Source organism: Heterocephalus glaber, unplaced genomic scaffold, assembly GCF_053883595.1.
Source record: "Heterocephalus glaber isolate CG9 unplaced genomic scaffold, H.glaber_assembly_v1.0 deba00001610, whole genome shotgun sequence".
NCBI lineage: Eukaryota > Metazoa > Chordata > Mammalia > Rodentia > Bathyergidae > Heterocephalus > Heterocephalus glaber.
The window spans coordinates 11,708,633-11,731,983 of NW_028258381.1; the positions used below are offsets into that span (position 1 = coordinate 11,708,633).

Sequence of the window (23,351 nt, forward strand, 5' to 3'; positions counted from 1 at the left end):
AAGAAAGAAAGCAGCACAGACTGGGTGGCTTAAACAACAGAAGTATCCCAGAACTGTCTCACAGTTTTAGTGGCTAGAAGCTCAAAATTGCCATATTGGCTGTACTGGTCCTTTGAGGGCTTTAAAGGCAGGATCCAATGATGATTAGCACAACCAATTTGATTCATTATAGGAAGGCATCATGTTGATGTCAAGGATTCAATTCAAATATTCAGAAAGAAAAAACAAAATGATCAACTCAAGACAAAAATTTGTTAAAATTCGTTATCAATTTATGACAAAAACAAACAAAGAACAGAGGCATCTTCAAAGCCTCTGGGAAAATGTGTGTGGGGGTGGGTATGTGTATGTACATGTGTGTTTGCATGTTCAGTAAACATCTTGTGTTGTGGTGAAACTTTAACTGTTTAAAAAGAAGAATCAAGATATATTATGTACAGGTACAAATTTCCTATAATGAATGTGATCATTATGTACATCAAAAGTATACCAATAAAATGAATTTTTAAAACTTTAGAGGCAGTCTCTTCAAAGTTAAGGAGAATTTTGATTCTTAAAAACAATTTTTATTTTATTGGATCACAGAAGTCTTTACATATGGTGAATCACTGCACAGTTGGCATGCAGTTCCTGAAAAGTTGTTAGAGACTTTTCTAAAAGCTTACAATTTAATCTTTACAGTGTTCCTTTTGATTTCTGAAAGAATATTACTTCTGCTTATCATGGGTCTTTAAATTTTAAAGCAAAGTGTGTCAAAATGCTTAATATTTAAAATCAAAGTAATATTTGTTGACTTCTTAATCACTTTATTTTTTTATTCAGTACACTGTGTTGTATCCTTATGAATAATATATTATTGCTCTAATCTAAACAACATCTACATTTAATGTCTTGGCAAAAGAGATAAACTAAGATATAGAATTATCTTAATATTATCTTAGTACTCTGTAGTTGAAATTATACCCTGAGAATAAAGTCAGTTCTGAATAAAAAGAACCAACACATTTTGTTCAAGTTGGCCATGCACACACACACGCTCACACTCACGCACTCACACACATATATCTACAGACATACCCTCAGGCAAACAAAACATAATGCATGGTTTTTAATGTTCAGTACATAGATGCAATGTAATTTAGTTCTTATCAGGTAAATGAAACGTTAATTCCAGAAAATCCTGTAAGAGAATGTTACACAAACTCTACAAATGTAAGGTATTACAGAGAAAGACAGAACATGAAATATTATTGGCACATTTTCATGTTGCATTTCCAGTGAGTGTCTATGTCACGCTCCATCAGCGGAGTCCACACGTGCTGTGTGCCAACCAACAGCTTTGGAATGCTGAGCTGGTAGACCCATCATTCCAGTGGCATGGGCCAAAAGGAAAAATTGTTTCAGGTAGGATTTTGTTTCAGTTATCATAATGAAATAGATATGTCTTAAATGTATTCAATGAAAAGTATATCTATATCTCATAATTTATCTGTCTGTCCATCCATCCATTCATCCATCCATCTGATTGCCAAGGAATTCTGATGCTCTAACCTCAGGATTGCAGTGCAGTTTTCAGTGTAGCACCTCCCTCCGGGGAACTTGCCCCAGAGGCCCCAATCTTCCTTGTGGGTGTGCGCAGGTGTGTGTAGATGAGGTACCTCCCCTTGTCTGTGCTCCAGGGCTTTGCCCACTCATGTGGGTCTGTACTTGGCTTATACCACTTTTGCACCATCTGACTGAGTCTTCTCACCCACTCTGATGACAGCGAAGTGCATGCCAGGTCCCAGCTCTACCTGCCAGTTGTCTCCCCTCAGATTTGCTCTGTCACCTCCATTCTGTAATGGGTCCAGAAAAGTTGTTCGTCGCAGTTTTTTCTAGGATTTCCATTCTGTAATGTTGACATTGATGCTTGCATATGCCCTTTTCATATCTGAGCAGAAACCAGAAGTACAAACCTATTTTTGAAAATAAGCTGTAATTAAATTGTGCTTAACTTTCTGTCATATAATTTTAGATTTCTAAGACATGACTCCTCTAAAACCTGTCTATCTCTGTGAACTTTTAGATAATCGAATTAGGAGGGAAGTACGTACCACCTTTAATGAACCAGTTGTTTATTAAATATGTGTGGTTGAGCGATTTCTTATGCTACCTTATATATCCATGCCAGGTACATGGCTTCTGGGTCTGAGCATTTCAACTCAGACTTAGTTGTTTAAGGGTCAATGGAATGATCAGTGATACAAGAATTATACAGTGAATTTTTGTACTTGGCATGGAGTCCTCTGGATATCCTTTCACAGTGTATTATTCAATATTTTTAACAAGGTACCCAGAGGGCATCTTATTATAGAGTGCTCGCTCCCCAGTTTTCTGGCTCTCATAACACTTAACATTTTACAGCCATCAAATATGTATTTTATACATTTATTGATACTTCTGATGTGAAAGCTTTCAAATTACTGCAGTGAATACATAGCATCTTTGATAATGTGGTACTCTCAAATTTCTTTAACTTTTATGGACATGTTTTATTGTATTATTATGAAGTTTTATTTCTGCTGAAATATATGGCAAGCACTTGCAAACTACTACTCTGTTTTAGGAAAGAATCAGCATGATAGGAAAAACATAATATTTTATCAAAAAATAGTCATGAAGAGATGGTATTACAATAGAAATGCATTCTAAATTTCTGTCACATGTTTCAGCTTCATCCAAGATTCAGAAATGGGAGGTCTCCAAGGATAATGCTCTGTGTAAATTTCATGAGGGTGGGTGTGTCCATCTATTCATTTCTCCCTCAATATCTGAGGCTGGGCTTTGCATGTACTAGAAATTAAATAAAAATTTATTTAAAAATCAATAAGGAAAATTTCAGCACTAAGCACATTTACCTATTGTCTTAGTTTGAAGAAACATTTTGACTTAACTTTATAAACATTAAGTCTGCTCAAATACAGCATTGTAGTGATGAACTTTCAGAATTGCATTTTATTTGCTTAATGACTTATAACTTTTTCAGGTACTTTAATAGGTGTTGCATTTGTTAGGCAGAATAATCCAGCGAGATAAGCTGTCATATTCTGTGCACAGGAAGGAGCTGGACTTCACAAAGATAAAGTGGTCACCTAAGGTTACACAGCGTGAGGAGAAAGGTAGTCCTTCAGCCCAGGTCCAAAGGCCTCACAGGCAAATGCACTGTCCATTTTCAGCATGGCTTTCCTCCCGTGTGATGTTACAGGCATACTGAGGAGAAAGGGAGCTTGCATCCCATCCTCACTGCAGCAAGGCCCAACTCCAGGGCTATGTGACCTGGGGCAAGGTGGGTGGTCTGCTGGTCTTTTTGGTTTTTTTCCTGTAATTCTCAAGGTTATAACTCAGCTTTTATCTGTGTCTTGTGTAGCTGCATGAAATCTCTAGCTGTTAATGACTTGACTTTGCTAGCCTTTGTTCTAGGTGTACTCTTTTCTCTGGTTCATATGTACTTTGTAAGCTTACGGAGCTGTAACTCATCATTAAAATGTATTACAGTTTATCTAAACACATAAAATATAGACTTCGTATATGTACACTTTATATATGCCATGGGTATAACATGTATATACACATTGTACATACATGTACACATATATATGCACTATACTTTGATAGTGCCCTGCTCAGTGTAAAGGGCAGATTAAGAACACACGTGCCATGTCTTTGTCAGTCTCTTACCACTGAGACAGCCACACTATTGATGAACTGTGATTGGTGAAAGCCTGACACATGAAATCATCCCGGCCCTCACTGTCACCAAACACCAGCTACAAGGGCTGGCTATGCCCCAGCTCCTTTCCGTGACTGTGGAGGCAAACATTGTTGGTTTTTCTCTGCTTGAAAAATGTCTTAGTGTTTTATCTGTCTCATGTAACTGAAACAACTGTATTACTCCTTTACTAGAAAATAGCACCGCGCAAATAACCTCCACCGGAAGCCTTGTGTTCCAGAACTTCGAGGAGACGATGAGTGGGGTTTACACTTGTTTCCTCAAGTATAGAGCTAATGTGGAGGATCCTATTAAAAATCTTCAACTGAAATATGTTGTATATGGTAAGAAGTAAATTTGTGTTTCAACTTTTCATAATTTTTTTAAATACTGAAATATTGTTACAGTTTTGTTTTACATGTGATTTTTCTATTTCTCGTCTCTTTTAATTAACAAAATTACTACTTCTGTATTTTACTTTGTGCATTTTAACAACGACATCCCTGGGACCCACTAGAAGCTTAGCATGCAGTTCTTACTTAGAGATTCACCTTCTTAGCTACTGTTGATCTTGTGTTCACTGTGGAGACAAGACAGCTTCTAATTGCCCAGGAAACCTCTACCCGTTTCATGTGCAAACAGAAATGGGTTTAGGTGAGTCAGTAATTGTAAGGTGCCTATACTATAGTATTTGGCACTTGGTAACTGTTAGAAAAGTGTTTTTTAGGTGGAAGTGAACATAGCCATATGTAAAACACATCCCAAATAATGATTTATCCCAAAGAGTTGCAGTATTCATTTTATTTACTTGAATAATCATGTTTGTGTACTTCTCCATTTAATCTCTATAGCTTATCGTGAGCCTCATTATTATTACCAGTTTACAGCTCGATATCATGCAGCTCCCTGCAACAGTATCTATAATATTTCTTTTGAGAAGAAACTTCTTCAGATTTTAAGAAAATTGGTTCATGACCTTTCATGTGAGATCTCCTTACTTAAGTCTCAGTGCCATCGCATCAAAATGCAAAAGGCTGGTTTGCAAAATGAACTGTTCTTTACATTCTCAGGTAAGTATATACAAAATTTAAAGAAAGAAAGCCAAATTGAAAATCCATAACTGATTTTAAAGACATGTTAATGATCACAGGCCTTTTTAGAATATAAATGTTATAAATCTACTTATATTTTCTGTTCTCTACTTTGACTTAGTAATAAATCCCAAATAAAATCTTACTGTATCGTGCACTTAACAAAAAGTTTGCTCTCTGAAATAACTTTAGCTCTGCAGTGGTAATTTACTATGGAATGAAACTCAGTACAAGGCTCTATTATGATACTCAGTTACAAAGATTACATTTTTGAAAGTATCTAATTAGAAGATGAGTTAATATTGTTCTTTTCTAAATAATGCAGAATGGGAATCCAATATTCTCTAAGGTCTTTAGATTTATAAATGATCTAATTATGAATACTCTCCTAGGAATACCCACCCATGTGCTTTCTAGGATGTGCAGCCCCATTTCACCTTGTATGCAGTTGCTTGCTGTGTTCCTTTTTTTCCCTTCCCTTCCTTGCTTTCTTATTTTCCTTGATTTCTCTGCTCTCAGTATTTGATTATACTTAACAATTTCACTTACTTCTCCCTCAACCATCTAAGTTTGACAGTTTAGAGACTCAGTTGAGAAACATGAAGTTTTAAAGGTGCAGAACAAGCGTCCAACTTCACTTTCAATCTTTCATTTTCCTTACTATGTTCTCTCCTCTTCTCCAGAAAGCATGGAGAATTTTTCACTAGTCCCTGAGACAAATTACCACCAACAGACAACTCTCTCTCTAGCTCTTCTGGGACCCATTCTGAGGGTGCATAGGAGATATGAAATCTTTGCTCCCTGGTCTGTTTCATGGGCAGACAAATCCTTGGAAACCTGTATGTTTGACTCTGTAGGAGAAAAGAGGTGACATTCAGCAGAAATGAGGCATTGGAAACTTGCTTGCATTTCCCTAATGACTGATGTTGGTAATTTTCTCGTGTGCTATTGCTCATTCATGCATCTTCTTGGAGAAATGTTTATATTTAAGTCCTTTTTACAGTAGATCGTATGTCTCTTGTTCTTCAGTAGTAAGAGCTCTTTGTACATAGTCACAAGTGTCTCTGCTTATTTCTGAACTCCACACCCACTTTGTGGCTCTGTATCTCTACAGTGGTGCAGCTCCTGATGCCAGTGACATGCTATTTTAGTTACTGCAGCTTTCTGATAGGGCTTGGAATTAGGAAGTGAGAATTCTCTAACTGCACTTCCTCTTCAGTGTCCTCATGCAATTGAAGGTGATTGTGTTTCCATATGAATTCTGCTGTGTGCTTTTCCATTTTTGCCCAAGAAAGCCATTGGAGTTTTGATAGGCATTGCATTAAATCTGTATACAGGTTTAGATGTTGTTATGGCTTGTGTCTCGATGTCCCCCCAAAACCTCATGCAATCATAGGAGGGGCTTTTTCACAAGCGGCTGGATCTAGAGTGTGTGATGCTGGGATTGATTCATGCTGCAATGCTAAGATCAAGGGCACTAGGATTAAGGGTGTGAGTATTACCCAACCTAAGTAGTCTGTATAACATATAAGGTATAGAAAGATCTGTGATTGACCCTTGTGGCTTTGCTACCTTCTACCCATCATGAACTGCTTCTCCTCTGTAATGGCCTCTGCCATGCCACCCTGCCTTGGAACCAGCCAATTATGGACTGAAACCTCTACAAACTGTGAGCTAAATAAACCTTTCCTTCTTTAGCTTTGGGTGTCAGGTACTTTGTCTCAGCAATGAGAAAAATAACTAAGAAAGAATTTGGTGCCAGAGAGGTAAGGTCGTTGCTGTAACTGTGCCTGACCATGTGGTTTAGGAGCCTTTGGAGCTGCCTTATGGGAAGGAAAAGAGTTAGGAAAGGTTTGGAGATGCTGGCTGAAAAAGCAGAGCTGGAACACCTGAGGCTGTAGTTGACGGCATACTCCGGGCAGAGCTCAGAAGACCAGAATGCTGATAGAAATTCTGCCAGTCAAGACCAGGCTCTGGAGGTTTCTGCTGGGAAGAAGGACTGTATTGGCTGTCGGACTCCAGATAATGTATGTTATGCCTTAGCAGAAAGTTTATCTGCATTTTGCTCATGTCCAGAGAGTTTGCCTGAGACTGAGATTAAGGGTAGCAGACTAATTAATCTGGCAGAAGAAATTCCGAGGCAGTCTAATGTTAAGATGGTGGCATGGCTACTGTTGGGGGCTTTTAGCCAGATTTATGATGAGAACCAAGAGCAAAGAGCCCAGCAGAATGATTTAAAACTTTTTGAGTTTGGCCAGAAAGGAAGCTCCAGTAAAGTAGTTACCTGCAAAGATGGAGCAGAGGAGACTAGCAAAAAAAAGCCAAATATTTCAGAAGAAGACAACAGAAAAGATGGCCTGAGGACATCACAAGAACCAGCGGGACTCCAGCCTTTGCAGCCTCAGAGTTGCAAAGGTGAAAGACTGTTTTGAGAAGAGAGCCCTAGAGTACCATGTTTCAGAATAATGACAGCCTAGGGATGTTGTCTCTTGGGATTTAGTTCACAGGCACTTGACCCCTGCAGCCAAAAGAGAAGGAAGCCTGGCTGCTGCTCCAGCTGGCGGCAGACCTTGGCATCATCCATGTGGAGCTGGTTTTAGGCACATGCAGAATGCAAGAGCTGTGGGGTCAGGAACGCTTCACCCAAATTTCAGAAGAAGCTCTGGGAGGCCAGGCAGTGTGCCCCTGAGAGGGCAGTGTATGAAGCTGTGGGTATGAAATTGAAGGTTCACTGGAGACCCCAGAAGTTTGGAGAAGCCAGGAGCATGGATTGTCTCAGAAAAACTGCAAGGAGGGAACAGAGCTGGCCCCAGAGAGAAGCCATGGGAGCTACAACCACCAGCAGTGCTGTAGGGGTGGAGCCACCCAAGCCCTTTGGAGTTCACAACTTGCCACAGACTGTTGGGCATGCTGGAAGTGGAACTGTGGGATTTAATGTTTGCCTACTGGGTTTTGGTCTTGCTTTGTTCCCATTCCTCCTGTTTGTAACTTTTAGAATGGAAATGTCTATCTTGTACCATTGAATGTTGGAAGTGTTTGACTTTCTTTTCATTTGTACAGGGGCTTGAGCTAAGAGTTTGCCTTAAATCTCAGAAGAGACTTTGGACTTGGACTGTTCAGTAATGCAGAAACTGTTAGGATTTTGGCAACGCTAGGAGATGGACTAAATGCCTTTTGCTTAAAGGGATCTGGATGAATCTTTAGGGAGCCGGGGCGGAATGTTATGACTGTGTCTAGATGTCCCCGAAAAGCCACATGAAGTCATAGGCAGGGCTTTTCCAGAGGTGGCTGGATGTGAGTGTGTGACCTTGGGATTGATTCATGGTGCAGTGCTAGGATCACTAGGATTAAGGATGTGAGTGCCAACTGCTGTAAGCTGCAGTCATCCCTTGTTTTGCTACCCTCTGCACGCCACATAGTTTCTCCTCTGCGATGCCACCCTGCCTTGGAGTGAGTCAATTATGGACTGAAACCTCCACAAACCGTGAGCTAAATAAACCTTCCTCCTTTAATTTTGGATGTTGGGTATTTAGTCTCAGCAACAAGAAAAGTAACTAAAACAGATACTGGCACATTAAAGATACTGATCCATGACCACAGGATACTTTTCCATTAATTTAGGACTTCTTTGCTTCTTTATTTTCTTCTTTACTTTACTTTTTATAGTTTTTATAGTTCCAGTATAGCAAACTCACTAGCAAATTTATCCCTAAATAACTTATTCTTTTTTTTTTTTTTTTTTTTTTTTGGTACTGGGGATCGAACTTGGGACCTTGCCCTTGTGAGACAGGCGCCAGAACCACTGAGCTAAATTCCCAGCCCAAGTTATTCTTTTTGATGCCCTTTTAAGTCACTTATTTTCCTAATTCCCTTGTCATAGTGTACACATTTTGTTAGACTTATACCTAAGTACTTCATATTTTTAAAATGTAAGGGCATTGCACTTTAATTTCAAATTACATTGTTTTTTCTGAGTCACAGGATAGCAGTTTACTTTGGTTTTTATTGTATAAGTTTAAGGTGTACAACATGTTTTTCTGTACATATGCAGATTGAAGTGATTGTTACAGACAGACAATCCTCATACCCAGCATATGGATATGTTATGTGTCTCTATGGAGTCTCCTTTTGGGTGTATACCTACACCTACAAGAAAGGTTGGTCAGCAACATGGTAACTCTATGCTTAATTTCTTTAAATACCTCTGTATTGTTTTCATGATGATCACAGCAGTCTATGAGTACATTCCCACCAACATTATGAGAGCTCTCTTTTTTCCATTCCCTCCATAACACATTTATGTCTCATTTTTTGATTATGGCCAACTTAACCATTATATTTCATATAATATCTCACTGTGGCTTTGATTTGAATTTCTCAAATGAGTACTGATATTGAATAGCTTTTCATGTACCTGTTCAGCACTTTTATGTATTCTTTGGAGAAATTTTTATTCAGATCTTTTGCCTATTTTTAAATAGTGTTATTAATTAATTAATTAATTAATTTTAATAATCATGTTTATAATTTTTATTAATTTTTTTAGAGAGAGGGCTTTACAGAGCTTTGTGCAAACTTTTCAAATTGATATAGTCCACGTTGTTTATTTCTGCTTATGTGCTTATACTGTTTATATCCTATTAAAAAGTTATTGCCAACACCAGTACCCAGAAGTGTTCCTCCTTTGTTTTCTTCTGGGAGTTGTACAGTGTGAGGTCACAGGTTAAGTTCTTTGATTTTAATATGTGGTATACTTGTCTGATTTTATTTCCTTGCATGAACATGTCAACTTATTGAAGAAATTATCCTTTCCTTGCTGTGTTGTCTTGGTGCCCTTGTTGAAAATTAGTTGATCATGTATGCTTGGGTTTACTTCTGGGCCTGGTAATCTGCTGCCCAAGGCTGTGGGTATGTTGTTATGCCAGTACTGTTTGGTCACTGTGGCTTTGTAGTTGAAATCAGAAACGTTTACTCTCTCAGGATTTCTTTAGCCATGGCACCTTTATTGATTCTATACACATTTTAGACATTGTATATTAATATTGTATATTGAAACCTTGTTGTATTTGCTTATTTGTTCCAATTCTTTCATGAGTTTTTGATATTTTCCACATAGACAATCATGTCACCTATGAGGAGTCTAATTTCTCCCATATACATATGTACACATATATATTTTGTTTCTTTTTCTCATCTTAATGCTTTCTCTAAGAATTCTAGTATGACCCAGAATAAGAAAGGAGAGCGGCTGCATCCTTCTCCTTTTCTTGATGTTAGGGAGAAAATCTCTAGAATTTCTTTTTATCATGATGGCAGCTGTAGTGAGTTTATTAGAGGTGTTCTTTATGAAGCTGAGAGTTTGTTGGTTTGATGAGAATTTTTGGGAATGATAGGTAATGGACTTCATCCAGGGTTTTTCCTACATCTACCATGCAATTGTTTTTCTTTACTCTGTAATGTGTTTTGATTTTTGCATGTTGAACCAGACTTATTTACCTGGTTTACATCACATTTCATCATGAGTTATATTTCTTTTTAATACATTGTTCAATTTAGTTTGCTACTATTCTGTTGATAATTTTTACATCTATGCCCATTAGCGGCATCAGTCTGTAGTTGTCCTCTCCTGTAATGTATTTATCTGGGTTTAGTATTAGGGTAATTCTGTCCTTGTATAGTGTCCTGAGACATAGTTCCCAAATGTCTCCTCCAGTTCTGGAGTGAATGCACGTATTTTCTGGAATATATTGTAAGCATTGGTTTATCTCTTATATATTTTGGTAGAATTTACCAATGAAACCATCTTTGTCAGGTGCTATTTGGGAAGGTAGTTAAGTAGTTACTCAATGTATTAAAATGATATAGAACTATTCAGATTCTATTCTTATTCTTATATGAGTTTTCATAGATTCTGTATAAGAATTTGTCCATATCATCTAGATCATCACCTTTTAGGTGCTTTTCTTAATATTCTCTTAATATTCTTTTAAAGTCTATAAATCAGAAGTAATATGACTTTGATTTCTCATATTAGCAAGCGTGGATTCTCTTTTCATAAATTTTTATCACTTAATGCTTTTAGACAAGTAGATTTGATTTCACATTTTGATTATCTGTTATTAATTTTATTGATTTTTGCTCAAATTTTATACTACTTTTCTGCTTTCTTGAATTGAATTTGTGGCTCTTTTTAAAAATTTCCTAAATAGAAGCTTCAATACTTGAATTTGTATCATTTTTCTTCTTTAATCCGTATTTTCAATATTATGAATATCTCTCTCAACACTTTTCATTGCATGCCACAAATTTTGTTTGTTTGTTTGTTTGTTTGTTTTTGGTACTGAGGGTCGAACTTGGGTCCTTGTGCTTGTGAGGGAGGTGACAGAACCACTGAGCTAAATCCCCGGCCCCACAAATTTGGTAAGTTGGGTTTCCATTCATTTAGAATATATCATTTTTATTAAAATTTGATATATTATTCATGAGTGTAATGTTTAATGTCCAAATATTTTGGTGTTTTCCATCTATTTTTCTGTCATTGAATTCTAGTTTAATTCTGTCATGATCTAAGTGGATACATGGTGTGATTTCTGTTCTTTTAAATCTATTTAGGAGTTTGATATGGGCCCAAATGTGGTCTCTCTTGTGAGTGTTTCATGTGAGTTTGAGAAAAAGATGTAGTTATTCTGCTTATTGGATGAAACAACATATCTAAATATCCCTCTGGTAAGGTTGATGGTGTTCTTCAGGTCCGCTATGGTCTTCATTTCCTACTTTCTCGATTTTTCATTTATTCATAGAGGGGTGTTGACATCTCCTTATATGATAGTGACTAGTGGATTCTTGTATTTCTCTTTGCACTTTTTTTTTCTCTTTGCACTTTGATCAGTTTTGTCTTAAATATCTACCCTCTTGTCATTCCACACATACATAAGGGATTTCATACATAAGGGATATTTATTTATGTGGAGAATTGACCCTACTATCTTAATAAAATGAGTCTACTTATTCCTCATAATTTTTTACCCTGACTTCTATTTTGTGTGAAATTGATATAGCTACTCTAGCTTTCTTTTGATTCAGGTTATCATAATCTATTTTCTCCATTTGTTTACTTTTAATCTATCCATGTCTTTCTGTGTTAAGTGGATTTCTTAGGGACAGCCTACATTCTAGCTTCCATGGTTCTTGATAAGAAATCATATGTTCATTTTATTGTATGCTTTTTGCATGTGAAATCACTTCTTTCCTCTGCTTTCTAGATTTGCTCAGCTGTCATTTTTGTAAGTCTGGTTATAATATGTCTGAGTGTGGAATTCCTTGCATTTCTCTTGGATATATGTGGATTCCTTTGATCCTCTTGTATCTGTGGCTTTATGCCTTTTATTAAATTTGGGGAATTTTCACCATTATTTCTTCAAATATTTCTGTTTGCTTTCCTTTTTTACTCCTTTGACTTCAATTTATTGCATATGTTGATATATTGTTGTCACACAGGTTACTCAAGTTTTTTTCATTTTTGTTCTTTTTTTCTTTTTTCTCTGATGGAATAACTTTAATGACATCCTCAAGTTCACTGATTCTTTTTTCTGTCTCTGAAAATCTGTGGTAAACCTTTAATGAATTCCTCTCAATTGTAATTTTATTGGTTTGCTTTTTATAATTTCTTTCATATTATCAATCATCTCTATTTGTTAAAACAGCATTTTCTGACTTATTTTAGTTTTTTCTACATGATTTTCTTTAGCTCTTTGAACATACTGACAACAGTTGTCTAATAAGTCTAATGTCTGTGCTCTCTCGCATGCTCTGTGGGTTCTCAGGAAGGGGAGATGTTATTAAGGAAATGGATAATTAAGTTCCAATGTTTTGAAAGATGTTTATAGAAAATGAACTACTCTGAGTCACTGTCATTGTCACTCACCTTGTCGCTGGGACAGAATACCTGACACCTGCAACTTAAGGAAGGAGAGGATTATTTTGATTCATGTTTTCTAGAGGTTTCAGTCCCATAGTTAGCTCCAGGGCAGAGGCGGCATGGTGAGATGGGCCTGCCAGAGGAGAGCTGCTCCCATCATGGTGGCCAGGAAGCCAGGAGAGAATGGAGGAGCCAGGGAGAGAGATGCACTCCCTGACTTCCTCTTCTGACCAGGCCCCGCCTCCTAATAACACATTTAGGTATAGTGCCCTGTGAGTTAGTCCCTCAAAAGCCCCTCTTATGAGTAGATGAGGCTTTGGGGGACATCTAGATATAAACCATAGCAGTTGCATACCCAGATAGCACAGGACATACTTGGGAAGAGTCTAGAATGACTAATGGGATATGGCAAGAATTATGAGGAAAATAAAATTGTCCATTGCTAGTAGTTAAATTATAGATGACATTGGTAGACTAAGATTTATGGTTTAATCACATTCTCATAGCTGTAAAGAATGATAAAAATCACACTATTCAGCCTGTTGATTTAGGGAGTGGAAGCCTTAAGAAGCAATTAAACAATATGCCTGTTCATCAGTGATAGATCTAGGGGCACAAGTAAGATTTCGTTCCATGTGTTTTGATGACTAGTGGAAAGTAACTAGTGGGGATTCTGAACTTTCTGGTACTAAGACTGATGCTATAATTTAGAAAGATGAATTAATTACTGGTAATTTTCTAAGTTATCCCTTGTTTCTTGTTCCCTTTTTGATTTCTTAGTCTTGGTTATACTGTAGGAATTTTTCTCAGATGACCTTGCAAAGACATTACTCATTTACACAGTTTTAAACTCATGAGATTTTCCTGATTTTGTTAACTTAATACATACACAAATACCTAGAATAATACCAAGCATAGTTCCTGGGCAGTAATTTTTTTGTCAAGTAAAGAAGTGCATACATAAGTGAATATCATTATAATTTCAGTTACCATGGCCACTACAGTAGTCCAAGCTCATTCCCTTTCTAGGATTGTTACCATAGTTTTTGTCCTGTGGGGTTTTGTTTTGTTTTGTGTTGTGTTGTTTTGTTTGAGGCAGGGTCTCCCTTTGTACTTCAGGCTAGCCCTGAACTCACTATGTAGCCCAGGCTGGCCTCGAACTCACAGAGATCCTCCTGCCTCAGCCTCCCGAGTGCAGGGATTATAGCTGTGCTCCATCATGCCTGGCTGTTTTGTTATTTTTTGTGTACTGGGGACTGAACTCAGGGCCTTTCATGCTTTACTCTAGACAAGGTCTTGCTAAGTCACTAAATAGCCCAAACTGGACTCAAACTTATGATCCCCCTGTCTCAGCCTCCCAAACTGTTGGGATTACCACCATACCTGGCAATTTAGATTATTTCGCTTATCACTTGGTAGCTAGAGGTGAAGAACTGAGTTAGTCTGGTTATGAGTAGAGTTAGAGAACTCAATAAATGCAACTTGCATGTACATATGTTATAAAAGTTGAAATAATTCTATTATTAAAGTTTTATAAAATTAAAGTAGCCAAGCATTATCAAGAAATTAGTTCTTAAATTTATAGTAGAAGAGACATTATCTTGATCTAGATGAAATAAATATTGCACTTAGATTTTTTTCCTTAAATTCTTTTATTGGTACATTGTAGGTATACAACACAATTACATTTCTCATTGGGAACTTGTATCTTTTCATGATGCATCTTGGTTCGTATTTTTTCCCCATTTCTAGCCCTCCCTTCACCCCCTCCATCCTTCCTTATTTACAAAGACTTTATTTCCATTTTTTCCATTTCTCATCATTTTTGCTTTCCCTTCTTTCCTTTCCCCTGCCCCTCCCACTACCCCTACCCCTTTGGAACTTTTCTTCCTGTTTTGCATTATCGATTATTCATTCTAATCATTGGTACATTTTAGGTATGCAATATAATGATATTCATCATCGGAAATTTGCACCTTTACATAATCTCTCTTTGTTCCCATCTTTCACCCTTGCCCAGCCCTCCCTTCAACCCCTCCAGTCTTCCCTATTTACAAAGATTTTGTTCCTATTTTTCTATTTTCTCATATTAATTCCATTCCCTTCTTTCCTTTCCCCTACTTCTCCCACCTCCTTCCACTTTGCCCCTTTTCTTCCTATTTCACATTACCTATCATACATTTTAGTCCCCATTTACACTTTCAGTTTCTCACACCAGGGAAACTATTCAGTATTTATACATGTGTGTCCTATTTATTTCACTTAAGAGTATCGCTGCAATGTGCATCCATTTAGCTATAAATGTCTCCATTTTCTCATTTTTTATAGCTGAGTACTACTCCATTTTATTTTAAAAACCCCACATTTTCTTGATCCAGTCCCCAGTTGATGGACATTTGAGCTGTTTCCAAGTTTTAGCTATCACAAACTGTGCTGCTATGAACATGGGTGCACATATATCACTGTGGTAAGATTCTTTTAATTCTTTGGGGAAGATCCCCAGCAGTGGAATAGTGGGATCAAATGGGACTTCCAGTCCTAGTTCTTTGAGGTATCTCCATACTGATTTCCATAGTGGTTGCACCAGTCTACACTCCCACCAGCAGTGAAGCAGGGCTCCTGTTTCCCCACAGCCATGCCAGCATTTGTTATTGGTTGATTTCATGATAGCAACCATTCTTTCTGGAGTGAGGTGGAATCTCAGCGTTGTTTTCATTTGCATCTCTCAAATGACCAGTGATGTTGAACATTATTTCATATATTTATTTGCTATTTCTCCTTCTTTGTCTGAGAAATGTCTGTTCATTTCAGATGCCCATTTTCAGATTGGGTCTTTAAATTTGGGAGGTCTGACCTTTTTAAGTTCTTTATAGATTCGAGATAGTAGACCTTTGTCTGAGGAAGAGCAGGTGAAGATTTTTTCCCATATTGTGGGTTTTCTCTTCATACTGCTGGTGGTTTCTCTTGCTGTGCAGAAGCTTTTTAATAAGAAGAGATCCCACTTGTTGATTATTTGTGCTAGTTCATGGGCAACTGAGGTTTTGTTCATAGAATATTTTCCTACACCGATGTCTTCAAGAGTTCTACCTAACCTCTGTTCCAACTGGTTCAGTGTTTCTATTTTAATATTTAGATCTTTAATCCATTTCGATTTTAGTTTAGTGCATGGTGAGACATATAGGTCTGGTTTTAATCTTTGGCAAGTTGAAGCCCAATTTTTCCAGAACCATTTATTAAAGAGGCTATCTTTTCCTCCAGTGAGAGTGTTTGGCTTCTTTATTGAAGATGAGATGGCTGAGTGTGTCCGGTGTTGTTTCTGCATCTTCTAATCTGTTCCACTGGTCCTCAGGTCTGTTTCTTTGCCAGTACCATGCTATTTTTATCACAGTAGCTTTGTAGTATAGTTGCAGGTGGGGATTGTGATACCCCCTGCCATGTCTCTGTTACCTAGAATTGCTTTTGCTATTCTGGGTCTCTTCATGTTCCAAATGAATTTTTGGATTGTTTTCTCGAGGTCTATGAAGTATGCTGCTGGGATCTCAATTGGAATTGCATTAAATCTATACAGCAGTTTTGGAAGTATGGCCATTTTCACTATGTTAATCCTTCCTGCCCAGGAGCAGGGGATGTCTGTCATTTTTCTGATATCATCTTCAATCTCTCTTTTCAGAGTGCTATAGTTTTCAGAGAAGAGGTCTTTGATTTCTTTCGGTAGGTTGATTCCTGGGTATTTCAGTTTTTTGGATGCTATTGTGAACGGAATTATTTGCCCTATTTCTCTCCCAGTGAGTCTGTCATTCGTGTAGAGCAAAGCTATTGATTTTTGTGTGTTGACCTTGTAACCAGCTTCTTGACTGAATTTGGTTATTAACTCTAGAAGACTTTTGGTGGAGTTCTTGGGGTCTTCTATATACAGTATCATGTCATCTGCAAATGACGACAATTTGGCTTCTTCATTTCCTATCTTTATTCCTTTTATTTCTTTCTCTTGTCTAATTGGCATGGCTAGTGTTTCCAAAACTATATTGAACAAGAGTGGTGATGGTGGACATCCTTGTCGTGTTCCTGATTTTAGTGTGAAGGATTTCAGTTTTTGACCATTTAGTATGATATTGACTGTTGGTTTTTCATAGATGGGTTTTTCAGTTTGAGGTAGAGACCATCTATTCCAATTTTTTGTAGGGTTTTTATCATAAATGCATGTTGGATTTTGTCAAATGCTTTTTCTGCACCTAGGGAGATAATGATATGGTTTTTATCCTTGACTCTATTGATATAGTGTATTACATTGATTGATTTTCGTATATTGAACTATCCCTGCATCCCTGGGATGAATCCCACTTGATCAGGGTGTATGACCTTCTTGATGATCTTCTGCATTCTCTTTGCCAGTGTCTTATTAAGGATTTTTGCATCTACGTTCATTTGTGAGATTGGCCTATAGTTCTCCTTTTCGGTTGGGTCTTTCTCTGCTTTGGGGATCAAAGTGATGCTTGCTTCCAGGAATGAATTTGGGAGTATTGCTTCCCTTTCAATTTCATTGAAGAGTTTAAACAGTAGTGGCAGTAGTTCCTCTCTAAATGTCTTGTAGAATTCAGCAGTGAAGCCATCAGGGCCTGGGCTTTTCTTAGTTGATAAGTTCTTAATAACGTTTTCAATTTCATTGGTTGATATTGGGTTGTTTAGAATTTTTAGGTCTTCTTCATTCAACTTTGGTAATTCATATGTATCTAGAAATCTGTCCATTTCTTCTGTGTTGTCCATCTTATTGGCGTATAGGTTCTGGAAGTAGGTATTGATGATCCTTTGGATTTCTGCTGGGTCTGTTGTAATTTCACCCTTTTTATTCCTAATTGCATAGATTTGGGCCCTTTCTTTCCTTTTTCTGACAAGGTTGGCTAAGGGTTTGTCAATTTTGTTGATTCTTTTGAAGAGCTGACTCTTGGCTTCATTGATTTTTTTGTATTGTTCTCTTAGTCTCCATTGTATTGATTTTTCCTCTGATCTTTATAATTTCTTTGCTTGTATGAGCTTTGGGGTTGTCCTGCTCTTCTTTTTCTAGAAGCTTGAGGTTCAGCACCAGGCTGTTTCATTGGGCTCATTCTGTTTTCCTAATATGTGTATTCACTGCTATGAATTTCCCTTGTAAGACTGCTTTCATTGTATCCCATAGATTCTGATATGTTGTACTGTCATTGTCATTTAATTGCAGGAACTGTCTGATTTCTTTTTTAATTTCCTCTGTGACCCATTGGTTATTCAGAAGTGTGTTGTTTAATGTCCATGTGTTTATGAAATTTTTTTAGTTTCTTTTGCTATGGATCTCCAATTTCATCACACTATGGTCTGATAATATACAGGGGATAACTTCAATTCCTTTGCACTTACTTAAACATGTTGTATGTGTGAGTATGTGGTCTATTTTTGAGAATGACCCATGTGCAGCTGAGAAGAATGTGTATTCTGATTTTGTATGGTGGAAGACTCTGTAAACATCTGTTAAGTTCATTTATTCAAGAGTTTAATTGAGTTCTAGTATTTCATTACTTATTTTTTGTCTAGTTGATCTATTTGTGACAGTGGGGTATTGAGGTCCCCCACTACAATTGTATTAGTGGATATATGACTTTTCATGATCGTTAATATTTGCTTTATATAGTTGGGCGCACTAGTGTTTGGTGCACAGATGTTTATGATTGTCATCTCTTCCTCTTGGATTGTTCCCTTTACAAGGATGTAGTGTCCTTCTTCATCTCTCTTAATCAGTGTTGGTTTGAAATCTAGTTGATCTGCAAAGAGGATAGCTACTCCTGCTTTTTTCGGGTTCCTGTCACATGGAGTATTGTTTTCCACCCTTTAACTTTCAGTCTTTGAGTTTCCTTTTGAATTAAGTGTGTTTCTTGTATGCAGTATTTTGCTTCTTGACCCATTCTGCCAGTCTCTTTCTTTTGATTGGTGAATTGAGACCATTAACGTTGATGGTTATAACTGAAACATATTGACTTGTCATTGCCATGACTTTTTCTTTTTGTTGGGTTCTCCCCCTTTACATTTAATTTCTTGTCATGCCAGATGGGTTCATTCTGCTTTGCTTCCTGGGACTGTGATCCTCAATATCTGTTCCTAGGATATTGTGTAAAATTCTTTGGAGTGCTGGTTTGGTATTCACGAAGTTCCTAAGGTGCTCTTTGTCATCATAGTATCTTATTTCTCCATCAGTTTTGAAAGATAGTTTTGCAGGGTACATCAATCTGGGTTGGAGGCTGTTTTCCTTTAGGGCTTGGAATATGTCACTCCAAGCTCTTCTTGCCTTGATAGTTTGTGTTGAGAAGTCTGCTGTGATTCTGATGGGCTTTCCTTTGTATGTGATTTGTTTCTTTTCTCTAACTGCTTGTAGAACTTTGTTCTTCTGTTGAGTCTCTGGAATCTTAACAATTATATGCCTAGGTGTAGATTTTTTTTGATCAAGGCTATTTGGAGTCCTATATGCCTCACTTATCTGTGTGTCAAGTTCTTTTTCCCTGCTTAGGAAGTTTTCTGCCATTACTTCTGCAAAGAGTTCTTTTTATGTTATCTGCACTCTCTCCTGTTTCTTCATTGACTCCAAATAGTCTTATGTTATTCTTCTTTCCATCGTCTAGCAGCTGCTAGATTGATTTCTCGTGTTCCCTTACAATTTCGAAACAATTTTTCTTTTCCTGGTCATTAATTGCAATCTTATCTTCTACATCTGAAATTCCATCCTCACATTGGCTCCTTCTGCTGTGTAGACTTTCAATGGAGTTTTTCATGTCCTGGAAATCTATTTGCATCTCTTTTATGGATTCCATTTGTTTCCTGTGTTGGGATTCCATCATGTTCCTGAGCTCCTCTCTAGATTTATTAATCATGTCTTGCACTAGGAGCACAATTTCTCCTGTTATGTGAGAAATTATTTCTGATTTCATTTTTTCCAGATCCCTTTTTGTTGCCAGTTCAGTGGGTCCAGGTGGTTGAGTATCAGAGTGTTCCATCTCATTTCCCTTTGGGGTTGCTGTAGGTGATCTGGAAGTCTGGTTTTGAGACTTATTTACATGTTTTCTCATTTTGACTGGGGGGGCAAGTGGGGTGCTGTTGGCGCTGTGTGGCTCACCTCCTCTGAGCTGGGAGAAGAGGCCAGGGGCCAGGAATGCTGGTAGGGATGGTGGCCCGGAAGCCCCTTCCTATGGACCAGGAGCAGTGAGAGGGTGACTCAGAAGCCCCTACCTCTGGGCAGGAATTCTTTAAATACTGAGAACTTGATTAGCTCCAGTACAGTGGTCTGGTGGTCCGGTGTCCTCTCCATCTTTGTAGTGTAGAACCAGGTGGCTGTCTGCAGCGGGCTGATTCAGTGTTTTCAGCATGACTCTGCACTTAGATTTTTACTAAAGTGTTATTTAGCATTAGAGAAAAGTTGTTTAATGAAAGAAAAATATTAGACAAAAATCAGATTAATCCTCAAAAGCCTATTTAAATTTTGTGGTATAGTATGTTGCACCCATGATAAAATAAAATATGTTTTCTCAGTTTCATCTCTAGACACTGAAAAAGGACCAAAGACATGTAAAGACCATGACTGTGAATATTTCAAAAGACTATCTAAGGTATGTTATTTTTGACAATATAAAAAAAGAGAAAAAATTCAATGAATACCTCAGTGTGTAAGCAAGCATTTTATCTATTCATAAAATACATCAAATTCCCAATTAGGAATGTGATAGTAAAATAAAACTTCACCCAAAAATAAATATTTGCCTATCACTTTTTTTTTTTGGTACTGGGTATCAAACTTGGGACCTTGCGTTTGCGAGGCAGGAGGTGGAACCACTGAGCTAAATCCCCGGCCCCCAAAAATAAATATAAAATGAATATAATTTATAGTTTATAAAATACTTTCATATTAAATATGATTGATTATATGAAGAAGAATTATTTTTCATTTATTTGGTCTTATTTGCTATTTGTATTAATTTATTTTTCAAAGGAAATCATAGCTGTCATTCTCTCCAGTTTTTTCAGTTTCCAATAGATGCTTGCAAGTTAACCTTACACCGTGCCACTTGCTAAATTGACATGTGAGTTACAGCAGCTGTTTTATAGATTGCTTCGGATTTTTGTGTCAATATTTGTATCACATTCAAGGAGACACAGGTTACTTCTTTCCCGCCTCTCTGCCTTTCTCCCTTACCTGATCTGGTTTGAATCAATGGAGTCTATGACATAGCATTAAGTAGAGGTAGCAAGAGTGGCCATCTTCCTCTTGTTCTGGTCTCCAGGGCAGAGCATTTAGTGTCAGGTATGGTGTTAGCACTAGGTTTTCATAGATACCACTTATCAAAATGAGGGAGTTCTCTCTTGTTCTTTATTTACTGGACTATAGTATGAATGCTGTTAAATGTTGTCTAAAACTTTTTCTGATTTTATTGAAAGAAGCATGTATCTTCATCATATTTGTTAGTGTTTTATTAAAGATTTTTCGGCTTCCCCTCCTGTCATAAACTTTCTATTCTGTGAGATATATATCATAGAACCTGTGATCATGTTTTAGAACTGCCACAACAGTAGCTATGAAGACATTCATACATCAATCATTTCAGCATTTTCAATTGAAAACTGTGAAGATAACTTTAGGTTAACATGTAATTACAAGAATAATTCCAATACCTTCATTGTGCATTTTTCAAACAGGTGGTACACTAACACAACAGCGGATTGTTGACTTTGCTATCGTTTAATGCTCTCCTTTAACTGCTCTCAGTTTGCCTATTTTCATTTGTGTGGATCAAGTAGTATACAGTTGCATCACTTGTGTAAGATCCTGTATCCACGACTGTAGTCAAAACATAGAACAATTCCATACCACCAGCATCCAAGTGCTGCCTTCCTGTATCACACCTCCCTTCCTTGACTCTGTCCTGCCATTTGCCTAATTCCTAGCATTCACTATGCTGTCCACTATTTCTAAAGTGGCATGATTTGAAAAAATTTTCCTGGAGATTCATTCAAGATGGTACATGTATCAGTGGTTTGTTCCTTTATATTAGCGTACCTTAATGCATGTATCACAGTGTTTTTATGTACTGCCCTGTTAGAGACCTTGTTTTTTGACTGCTGCAGTCAAAGCTTCTGTACATTTCAGGCTTTTATGAAGAAATCACATTTGGGACATTAATTCTGGGTTATATTATAATTGATTTTACATTCCTCCCAGCATTGAGTGAAAGAGGAGTTTTTCTGCATCTTTGTTGCCATTTGGGGCTGTTAGTATTATTCATGGTAGCCTTTCTAATAGTCATGTAGTTTTATTTGCATCTTTGTAGAGGTCAATCTATTAGCCATCTTTTCACATGCGTATTTGCCACCTGTACATCTTGAGTGAGTTTCTGTTAAATGTCTCATTTTCTAGTTTAATTTTTTTAACTTCTGAGTGCAGAGTTCATAGAATCTAGATAATATTCCTCTCACCAGTTTGTTATTTTTAAATATTTATTGTTAGACTGTAGCTTTCTTTTCCTCATCTTCACATGGATTTTCACAGAAGAGAGCTTTTTAATTTTTATGACATCTGTTGTACAAATCCCGCTCCCTTTATTTCCTCTTTTGGTATGAAGCTTAAGAACTGTTTGAATACTCTTGCATCCTGAAGATGCAAGACCCAATTTTTGGACCCATTTTTTAAAGTTTTACATTTTCAATCAAAGTCACAATTTCTAAAATTTTTGTGTAAGTGTGGTATTTAGCTAAAGATGTTTTTATTGCTGTTTTCCTGTGACTATCTCATTTACCCAGAACTATGTGCACTTCCTCCATTGCATAGCATTGGTATGTTTGTTAAAGTATAGTTGAGCACATTTGTGTGGGTTTATCTTTGACAGTAGCACAGACTGTGTATTTGACAAATACCACAGTCTGAGTTGCTTAAGTAACAGAAATTTGTTGTCTTATGATCCTGAGTACTGGAAGTCTGAGATAAAGGTGTTGATGGAGTTGGTTTCATCTGCCTTCTTTACCTGTGGACAGCTGTGTATCCAGGACCTTTCCCCGAGTGCATGTCTGTGTCTTCATCTCTTTATAAGGACACCAAGCAGATTAGGGTTGACGTCGATGGTCTCCTTTTACCTTTATCCTAACTTTAAGGGCCTGTGTCTATTGTGTGCCTCCAAATACAACCACTTTCTGAGTCTCTGGGGGTTAGGACATCATCATAGGTGTTCGGAGAGAGAGCATAATCCAGTCTGTTGGAGCTAGGGTTATCAAAAACTAGTGAACCGCTTATGGGATGTTTGTATTCTTCCTTTATTCCCCTCAAAGCATTGTCACACTGAATGTCACTGAAATATTGCCAGCTCTACTGACAAACTTATAGGTGAACTCGAGCACAGCAATGCTTTGCTCTCAGCCTGATTCAGGGGCTTGTCCCGGAGGTCACCCGATGCTTCTGTTGCCTTTCCTGAAGCAGAGTTAGTTTCCCTGACAGCATTTGATACAGTAAATAGTAGATTTTTATTTCACAAGAGTACTAACCAAATGGGCGTGTCTATAAAAAAGTCTTTAAACAAGTGCTTCACTCAACTCG

The 23,351-nt window shown here is 37.3% G+C and overlaps 1 protein-coding gene across 5 annotated transcripts in view; it reads left to right on the plus strand.

Moving 5' to 3' along the window:
* Zpbp (zona pellucida binding protein) overlaps positions 1–23,351 on the plus strand; it is a 50,736-nt gene that overhangs the window by 6,634 nt on the left and 20,751 nt on the right. The window contains exons 3-8 of one of the 5 annotated variants that reach the window (XM_087196077.1): positions 1,279–1,404; positions 3,054–3,158; positions 3,943–4,092; positions 4,600–4,818; positions 11,185–11,259; positions 20,303–20,379. In XM_087196077.1, coding sequence (XP_087052203.1) covers positions 1,279–1,404; positions 3,054–3,158; positions 3,943–4,092; positions 4,600–4,818; positions 11,185–11,259; positions 20,303–20,379 — 752 coding nt within the window. Of the gene's footprint in view, positions 1–1,278; positions 1,405–3,053; positions 3,159–3,244; positions 3,326–3,942; positions 4,093–4,599; positions 4,819–11,184; positions 11,260–20,302; positions 20,380–23,351 lie in introns of all 5 variants that reach the window. The other 4 variants (XM_087196078.1, XM_087196080.1, XM_087196079.1 and 1 more) reach the window with 4 other exon arrangements.